General features: G+C 33.0%; 1 protein-coding gene across 2 annotated transcripts; it reads right to left on the reverse strand.

The window, feature by feature from the left end:
- Nucleotides 1-1,221: 1,221 nt before the first annotated feature.
- LOC140892302 (peptide chain release factor PrfB3, chloroplastic) lies at nucleotides 1,222-5,832 on the reverse strand. 2 transcript variants are annotated; one of them, XM_073301148.1, is made up of 6 exons: nucleotides 5,441-5,832; nucleotides 4,207-4,424; nucleotides 3,576-3,776; nucleotides 2,506-2,721; nucleotides 2,042-2,219; nucleotides 1,222-1,637 (listed from the first exon to the last, which is right to left on the reverse strand). In XM_073301148.1, exons 1-6 carry the CDS (start codon nucleotides 5,610-5,612, stop codon nucleotides 1,357-1,359), a joined length of 1,266 nt encoding a protein of 421 aa, XP_073157249.1. In that variant the 5' UTR covers nucleotides 5,613-5,832; the 3' UTR covers nucleotides 1,222-1,356. The 2 variants fall into 2 exon arrangements, with proteins under 2 accessions (XP_073157249.1, XP_073157250.1); XM_073301149.1 differs by lacking the exon at nucleotides 5,441-5,832 and adding an exon at nucleotides 5,327-5,374.
- Between the last annotated feature and the right edge of the window lie 4,099 nt (nucleotides 5,833-9,931).

Here is a 9,931-nt window from a genome sequence, read left to right on the forward strand (position 1 = left end):
ATTATCTAAATTTAGGTACTCACCCTATCAAGTATGAACTACGTATTAATATAATTAGTATTACATTTTGAATATTTTGTATGAAAAATACTATATCTTGTAATAATTCGAGTGCTTGAAAATTTTTGTGAGTAACAATAAAAAAAAAACAACTGACAAACTTTGTATAAATGCATAAACACATAGAAAAATATGAAAATGAAATTTTTTAAAAAGGCAATGTTTTTTTTTAAAAAAAATAAGTTCTTGTAAAAAAATATGATTGAAATTTTATAAATTTCATTCAAAACTTTTAAAAACTGGTATATAAATAAAATATAATAATTAAAATACCTCTAAAAATAAATGTTGTAATAAAATATGATTGAATTGGTTGTTTCCATGTAAGTCTATCTTGCTTGGTATTTATTATTTTTCATCATGATTTTTAATCCTCAAGAATAGGTTTTGAATTGAAATTAATTAAAATTCATGCAATTATTTTAAAACTAAAATAAAATAATTCGTTTCAGATATTTAAAAAAAATCATTTTTTCTCAAACTATTTAAAATGATTCATCATAATCATTACAAAAAATAAAATAAAACAAACTAGGGTATTTGATTTTATTATTTTTAATAAAATTTGATTTAAAAATTATCAGTTAAATTGTTTCACCTCCGTATTTTCCATGTTAATGATATCCATATATATATGAAATTGGATTGTAAATGGCATTGAGATGCGAAGATAGTGGATTTTATATCTCATATCCGTCATTTATTTAATCCATACATCTATATTTGTATTAAAGTCATACGTTTTATTGATGTGTTTGATGAAGGTTATAATTTTTATTTTCTTTATTGTTCTCCATTCAACCACCTAGTCTCTCAATTTTTCAATCGATCAACGGAAGAATACAAATTATTTAATACTTAACATAATTATAAATATTTCTATATTTACATTTTTTTTGCTTTCGCTTAAAATAAATTAATTATATATGATTACTAAATTATAATAGAAATAATATTGAGTGTAAATATATGCTCACACAACTCATGCACGTAGGATTGGATTAGGAAATACTACCTTAGTAGTTGATTTTACAAGCTATGTTGGCTCCACGTACATCAACTTTATGTGGTATTTATTCTTGTTCTAAACTTCTAATTAATATTGTGTCATTCATCAATAGCAAAAAGAAAACGACACAACAATTTAAAGAAACCATCTGAAGTTGTTTTCTACTTGAATACATATTCAATGGAGTTACCATAAAAATGGCAAAATTGAAACTAAATAAATGATAGCAACAATATTTCAAAATTCCTATTGTAAATGCTAGAAGAAGAAGATGCTCGTGAAGTTGGTCACTTGTGTCTTGAGTTAATGTAAGCAGCAATAAGAGAGTCGATGTTACCATTTAAAATTGCTTGCAGCTCGGGAACTTGGATGCCAGATTTCAGATCGTGTACCATCTTGTTCGGCTGAAACACGTATCGACGGGTTTCTTGAGTCCAGTACATATCAAGAATACCGCCTTTTTTAATGCTTTTTACGTCGGTTAATCCTTGGTTTCTCAGAAGAATGAGAATTTTAGCTTTCAAGCGATCAAGGGCCTTGATCTTATTAGCAAATCTACTCCTTTCACCTGTAAATGACAGAGAATTATGTATCAACCTTTTTCACAATTGTTATAATGCTCTAGAATCTAGATATTGTCTGATACACAGGATGGCCATAGTGGAGAATCCGAGAATTTTGATCGAGTGCGCGACTGAATATATATTGAACAAACAAAACTAATATTTTATGAGACAGAGTAAGATTTTATATATGTAAAAAAAACACAACTGAGTCCACTGGTTCTTCCCATGCATGCTGTCACTAGTGGTACGTAAGTCGTGCAGAAATAAGATAATATACATAATTGAAAGCATAGCTGCCAAAAAAGTAGCTTTTAATTTAAACTACATCCAGACCACAAGACGTAAATAGCAGAGCACGAGAATAGGAAAAAAGATACAATAATGTATTCCGAAGGGTGTTACTAACCTGTAGATTCAACTTCTAAACCTGTAGGAATATGCCGAACATGAACTGCTGATGAAGCCACACTTAGATCATCCTTCTTATATGATGGGTACGAAACAAGTACATCTTCATCGTCGATCAACATGTCAGGAGATGATTCGAGGAATAGGGGAATCACATCCACAAATGCCAAGGTTGCCTGCTAAGCATTTGCACAAGCAAAAAGGCTATAAACCAATGACTAGTTGTGACTTAAGTAGTGTTCGCAAACTTTTTAGAGTTTGCAAACACCACCTTAATCATGTAAATTTGTTCCATTATGACTTCACGTCAATAAAATACCAATTTTGTCAGGGGAATAAGTTGGCATCTATGAAACAGACAAATATATTACCAAGTCATGGAATGAAGGCCATTCGATGGAAGTCCAGTATAAAGTTGAATCAGGAGTAAACTTCTGCGTGAGTTTTGGACAAAATGCATACCTCAGCATGAATAGTTTTGTTCTCAATTTCATGATTTCGGATCATAGAGTGGATGCCTCTTTCCCCTGATAGGTAGCCAAAAGCAAACTTGAATTCCAACTCAATGGTAGCAGACCTGACACCTTTATTTGAAGGAAATTTCTCGACTACTCGGGCTATATGGCCCTGCCTTTGAGCCCATTTCATGTACATTAGTGTTAGCTGTCCAGCCCATATCTGGATAAAGTGAACAACCATTACGACCACACTCGAAGAAAAATGAAGAAGAGTAGCAAACGAAACCATTTGATGGATCCTCGACAGAATAGTACTAGCTCCAAATAAATATATTGAAAGGAAAGAGAAAAAGAAAGTGGCACATTTTTCCCTGGAGAAACCTTACTAATTTCAAGAACAGCCACATAACAAAATTTCTTTATTTTTCTGTAAATACTGTTACAATCACAAGAAGTTTAATGCGCCACAGATTTATATACGTGCCACACCAATATAACTAAAATACCCTCAATCCTCCATGAAGTCGTGCCCTGCTGTTTGGCTGTACAAACTATATATGGAACCAATCCCACACTTCAATCAACCATTGGACAAAAATATTGAGGGAAATGCAGCTATAACTATATATATTAGAGTATCAATGATAGCTACAATACCCATAACCTGCAAGGTCTTGGGGTGTTCCGAGAAAGTGAATATATTTGATGAATTGTTCTAAGTGTCGTCGACCGTGCAATAGAATGAAAAATTCAAGACATCGTATCTAACCAGTTGCACAGGCATTTATCAAACAAAGAAAGTTGGACACACCCAATCACGAGTTAACTTCTAAATCAATCAATTTCAAAAACATATGGAGGTACTCTCCTATCTATCCTATTTATATAAAATCTTTGATCAAGTGTAATAGAATACAACAACATGGAATCAGATTTTATCAGTTGAAAATTGAAAACAAGACAAAAATTAATTATTTGGAGATAATTTTCTGCCCAAAATATAGAACTACCTATCAAAAACTCCAACAATCTCATTGACATCCATATTTTAAGAAAGAAAGTTGTGTCTTAAACCTCAGAGTATACATCACCGCGTCTAGATTCAACAGTGATGCAAGCTCCCTCCATGTCATATGGCTCTTTGAGAAGCCCAGACATCTCATAATTATCCATGATTTTCTTAACATCTAATGATGCTCTGTATGCTTGCCTGAAAAGGGCATAATTTATAGAATCCATCTCTGCTAGCTCTGTTATAAGTTTAGCTTCCTCAGCCTGCATCATAGAGCCGACAAGTGAAACCGATGGCATTAATTTCTAAGGATAACTAATGTTCTTGTAGAAAGAATAAGGCGGCAATACGACACATGAAGTCGACAGCCACAAAATTACGGTGACAGGGTTATGCAAATCTTTAAATGAGTGTTTTGTCTTGAAAAAAAGTTTACGGTACTGACTTTTGGCTGGGCTTTTTCAACCTCTAAGAGGACATTAAAAATCCGAAGTAAAAAAATGTACATTGTTTTGCGACAACTTCAGGTTCATTTAAAAAAAAAACTTTTGAAATACAGCTCATTTAGATTTGTTATAAAAAAAATTAATCTATTCACTTTTGTGTCCGAACTCACCACAGACAATTCAAGTTATGATTCCGTGAATCAGTGAGATATTCACAATTTATATAAGGATTTTATGTTCATTTTACCTTATATTTAATGTCCCTGAGTGCATCAACCACCTTGACACTATCAGCCAGTTTGATAAGAATCTCATTTGATTTGCCAATGTCATCCCACAAATCATAGTCACGGACAACTTCTTCCTGATTAACACGCTTTGCTTCTTCAACTTCCAAGGCTGTGGGTACTAGCATCTCCGCGCGAAGGACTGAATCTTCTATTCTCTTTCTCAAAGAAAACATACCTGCTTGAAAACAAAACCAACATTGTTAGCCTTCCTATATAAACAGATAATAGGTGATAATCGACGAAATTATAAGAGGAAGCAAATCAAGGATAGTTATGTTAAAAATGATGTTTATTTACATATTTATAAGTTCATGTATTTCATTGGATTAGATAATCATAAGAACCTTAACAATTAGCTATTTCTTGGACCCTCAGCAGAAATGAAAGAAAAGAACCGTAGTCATTAACTTTCCAATTTAAATTTAAGTATGCCAATAACAAATGATTTGTCGTCTCCTGAGATTTCAATAGTGCTATAGAGATTGTTTCCTCAGCTATCTTTAAACCACTTTCGGTAACATGATTTTACTAAGACTTTGAAAACTGAATACATGGAACCCCGAGGTGGGAAAGCAGACTAAAATGACGGATATTGCATAAGAACGAGTGACCATCCGTGGCCTTGTTCTAGGAGATAGTTTAGTTTCAACAATGAGGAAAATGAGGATCGATTAGGTAAATATCAAAGCTAGTGATATGAATTTTTTTATCTTGATTACTTTAAGGAATCAACAACAGAATCGCATCTACTTGGTACTTGCAAGTTAGCAACATGTAAAAGCATATCTCAAATATTATTCATCTCGATAGATTCCAAATCCTGACTTATGATCTCCCATATCCAGGAGTGGACACATTATAGATTTGCAGTTAAAATTATTTCAATAATGTAACTTCATCACATATTCCCCGTTTCCACACGATCCAACGGCTCTGCTGTGCACACCACAAGATCCAAAAGCGTTCCTAATTTCTGGGATGTGAGTTATTTTCCCTTGTAATCATAGTCATAACTATCGAAACTCAGTTGAAGCACTATTAACCAACACTCAAACGAAGAATGCAATAACATCGTACATCGAAAACATTTCACTAAAACAAGTTTCTCCTCCTGCAACTGCAGACTCGAGCTCGCTGTCACACAAAGAAACACATATTTGAATGATGAGTGAAAGGGAACACAAATCGAACCGAGTTCTTTGTAAAACTTGCTCTTGTTGTCATCGAACGATTCTTGAGAAGCCCGAAAGGCACTGGAGCTGAAATTCTGTGAAGTGCGAATTTTGGGATAATTTGAGGAACTCCAAGAATTCTTGAGCTGAATTCCAGCAGACAACCGAACGTAGAAAGATTCAGCCGCCATTTCATCAAATACTAGATGGGTTTTTTGCAATGAGATGCTTGGCGGCCGGGAATTACGCTCTTGAACCTTGAATTTACGAGTATGGAAGTTGAAATGTGTGAGTGGCGCCAGCCCACGGCACGTCACTCTATTCTTTACTTTTACTGTAGGATCTTTGTTTTGGATAAAGAAGTTAAAAAAGATTAATTTTTTTAACAACTTTTTTTCTTCCAGACATTTATCGTTGCAATATATAAAATGTCTTCGTTGTTTGGATTAATAAAAAATTGAATTTTGAATTAGACTTGCAATTGCAATTGAATTTGGTTTTATTAATAACATTTACATAAATATATTTTATTTTTAGATTATGTGTATCGTGATTTTAGGAATATCATATTTTATTAAATTTGAAAAAAAATAATATAAAATTTATGAGATAGATAACCAAAAAATCAATATTAAAAATATTTTTTTATCTTCTACACAGCACAACTGCACAAATCTCGTGAGATCTTTTCAATTTTGTAAGAATTTTATTTAATTAAACCAAATTTGATCAAATACTAATTTAGTTTTAAAATAAGGATGTATTTATTTTTTACTCCAAAGACACTATTAGCCATTAGGACACCTCCAACAAGGTTTTTTTAAAGGGCAATTTATGGATAACTTCCTAAATCAAACATAACTTTCAATTTACTCTCTATATTTGTCTTTCCGAAAATGCCCTTGTCGTTATTTTAATCATTATTATTTCTTGAATTATCAAATGTGGAATCGGATTCAAAATCTGATTCACTTGATTCATTAAGATAATAAATATTTTCATCATCGGATGAAAATTCAATTGTTTTTACGGGATAGAATCCAATAGTATATATTTCTTCAAGAAGTTTAATTTTATTTTTCTTTTCGTTTCATTTTGGACATTCATTCGCATAATGTCCTTCTTCGTTGCACAACCAACATGTGCAATTCTTTCCTTTACCCTTTGGGCAAGGTGGTTTTTTGTTATCAAACTTTTTATAAAAATTTTTTTTATAAGGTTTTCTGAAAAAATTCTTTTTAAATTTCTTTTTCTTATAGGGAATAAATTTCTTATTAAAAGATTTATAAGGTTTATTAAATTTATTCTGTTTCTGTCGTTTTAAATATTTGTGTGACATGTTTGTTTTGCAACCGTATTCTTTTACTGTGAATTCCATTTTGTCACAACAAAGTTTATTGTTTTGTTTGTAGGATTTAAAGATTCTTTTATTTAGTGTTACTTCATGACATTTCTTTGTTATTATGTCTTTGATGAATTTAATAGCTCCTCCTAAAGTTTTAGCATAAGGACTAGTTAAGAATTCATCTTTACTGTGTATAGGTATATTAAGTATCTTGTTAAAGATACTTAGTTTATAATGTTCCTTTTTATCAACATCTATTAATTGATAATAGTTTGTTTCATAATCACAAATAAATTCTTCTAAGTAACATAAATTGCATAATTTAATATTATCTAATATAAAGATTGCTCTATTTTGTTCTATATTCTTAGCTACCAAATTAGCATCATTATTTGAAACTCCTAAAAATTCTTGGTACAAGGCATCAACAAATAGTTTGAAATATCGATGTCCTGTCATTCCTTGTGGTAGATTAGTAATTACTAGGTTTTCAGCCCAAGTTCTTACTGCTCCTACCAGTGTCATTTTTATCATCCCATGAGTTAAAACTTGAATATTCTCACTTTTGTCTAATAATGGTGTTAATTGAATTTGTACTGATAGTTCATTTGCCCAATGATCTATCTTTGATTTTCTTTCTTTGGCTGTTGAACATCCTAAATCTAAGATATTTTGTTTCACAAATCCTGATGTTTTTGATTCTCTAAGAATATCTCTAACATCTTTATAAGATCCAGAGTATTGGTCTCTGTTATATTTAAATTCTTCATCATCTCTTCCACCACTACCTTCTACATTCGTTCGTAGATTTAATCGTGGTCTAGAATCATCTTCAGATTCTGATTCTGAAATATCCATATCTCTGTATTGTTCTGAGTCCTGATGTGAATGATATAATTCTGAATGATATAATTCTTCTGTATTTACTCCTATTTGTTCAAAATCAGATGAGTCGGTTTCACTAAACATCTCCATACTTATGTTTGCCATAACTAAGGGGATTTCTATACCATGATTCAATTTTGAATGGTGGTTCTTCTTTCATTTTTATTTTTCCTTTATCTATTGGAAGAACTTCCTTAAGATAGTTTAATATTTCATTACTATGTCTTTCTTGTTCAATTATTAATCTAGTCGTTGCTAAATCAATATTGAAACGACCCTAACTACTCGCTACTAGACTATAATTAAAATAAAGAAAAATTACGGATTTTTAAAAAAATTTTGCCATGACCTATTTGTAAAACAAATAAGCCATCAAGACTCAAACAGCAATTTAAATAAGGAAAGAAAATTGACTTCAAAACTTAAGTGCGTTAAACATAACATGCAATCCTAGTAACCACCTCCCGGTTACAGCATAAAGTAAACTAAAGCATTTAAAATTAATTCCAACGATAATCATAAACTTGCAAAAGCGGAAAACGTACTTCAAAACATAAGCTGTAGCACAGGGAATGCACATCCTGGCTATAAATACTACAAGATCTCAAATAATACTTCATTATTACAAATTCGATAACTGTGCGGAAAAACATAAACTAAAAGGAAGCAACGGTCACTGGGCCTTGCACTACCGATGGCCTCATCCCAGTAGATCACGCCCCTCCGTCTCCTCCACAAAATCCTCACCTGCAAACATTCAAGCATAGTGAGTCTAAAGACTCAACAAGCATAACTAGGATAATAACAAGGGTTTAAAATACGTGATGCAAAAACTCAACTTAAACTGTAATATGCATGAAACTAGAAAGATATAGAAATCATGCATTAATGAACTCACACTATGATAAACTTTAACTTTCATAACATTCAACTTAGACTCATGCATAACTGAAAGACTGACATCAATGCAAAACGAGTCAACTAAAATTGTGAAACTTTAACTTTTAAACTTTTCTTTACTTTTTCCTCTTAGAAATCCGATCCCTGATTTGTGACCCTCTGTTTCGATCATGATCATGGCTGCAGTGCACTATGCCGGCAAGACGACGAGATTTCTCCCGACGAACTTAACCCCTCTATGGCAAGGAGACCGAGATGCCTCCCGATCCCACATTGCCCCTCTGTGGCAAGGGTAAACAAGATGTCTCTTGCTCCTTGCCTAACCTCTATAACCTCTTGGTGAGTAGACCGAGGCATCCCCCGGCCTAGCAACACCCCTCTTGTCACAAACAGATCACTTCATTCAAAAATATTTGCTTTCTTTTCCCTTTTCATTTATAAAGACTCAACTCATACATTAAATGGCATGCAAACAAGTAAACTTCCTTTTTCTTTATTAAACTCAAGAACACGTCAAATGCACACGAATAAGCAATCTTTAAGACATGAGACTCGACTCGAAAATGTGAGTTTAAGGTGGATGAGTGGCTGCCCCTAAGTCCAAAGAAGACAACTTACCCAACAAAATCCTCAAACTTGACTTAACTCGAGCAAGTAAACCGAAAAGCCCTTAACTTTGTCATGCCTTATCCAAAACCCGTCCCGCTTGAACCGACACTCAACAAACACTCCAAATCATCCCAAGGAATAGGTGGTATCATCAAAAGATCAAAAGAGCAAATTTACAAAACACAAAAATCGGACAGCCCCTATTCAAAGGAAAAATCTGCACTTGCACCCAATTTTGAAAAATCCATAACTCACTCAATTCTTATCCGAATCAAGCCCATTTTATATCGACGCGACCACAACGTCATGAACTTTACCATGGAATAGCCTAACCCTGCCCAGACCTCAGCCACGACCCTGCCCTGCCCCGTGAACAGTGCTGCCCTGCACACTCACACACCTCCAATTCCAACAATTCAAACACTTAGCCCACTTTCCTCAACTTATCTCCACACCAAACACCCAAACACTCAAATAACCTCTCTTAGGACTTTTCCCAAACACTTGGGCTACACTCAATCCACACTTTCACAACACATATCAAGAACATCAAGAATTAACCATCAAAACTCCAAAATGTTGAACAATCAATCAAGACCAATGCAAGACCATTAAATACTTCAACATCAATTAAATTTCAGCCCCTACACATGCAAAATTTCGAAATTTAGGTCCTTATACATTCTGAAAATTCGAATTTTGGCAAGAACATCCATATAAATCCATGTCATTACACATATACTCAACATTAAATCACATAAACTCAACCCC

Source organism: Henckelia pumila, chromosome 3 (genome assembly GCF_033568475.1).
Source record: "Henckelia pumila isolate YLH828 chromosome 3, ASM3356847v2, whole genome shotgun sequence".
Taxonomy (NCBI): domain Eukaryota; kingdom Viridiplantae; phylum Streptophyta; class Magnoliopsida; order Lamiales; family Gesneriaceae; genus Henckelia; species Henckelia pumila.

Bases quoted from the DNA above. Each gene is read 5' to 3' on its own strand.
- LOC140892302 (XM_073301148.1), bottom strand. From the start codon at position 5,612: ATGGCGGCTGAATCTTTCTACGTTCGGTTGTCTGCTGGAATTCAGCTC. The intron at 2,220-2,505 runs GTATGCATTTTG...AATGCTTAGCAG, and splicing joins ACAAAACTATTCATGCTGAG to GCAACCTTGGCATTTGTGGA. The intron at 1,638-2,041 runs GTTAGTAACACC...TGTCATTTACAG, and splicing joins TTTAGAAGTTGAATCTACAG to GTGAAAGGAGTAGATTTGCT.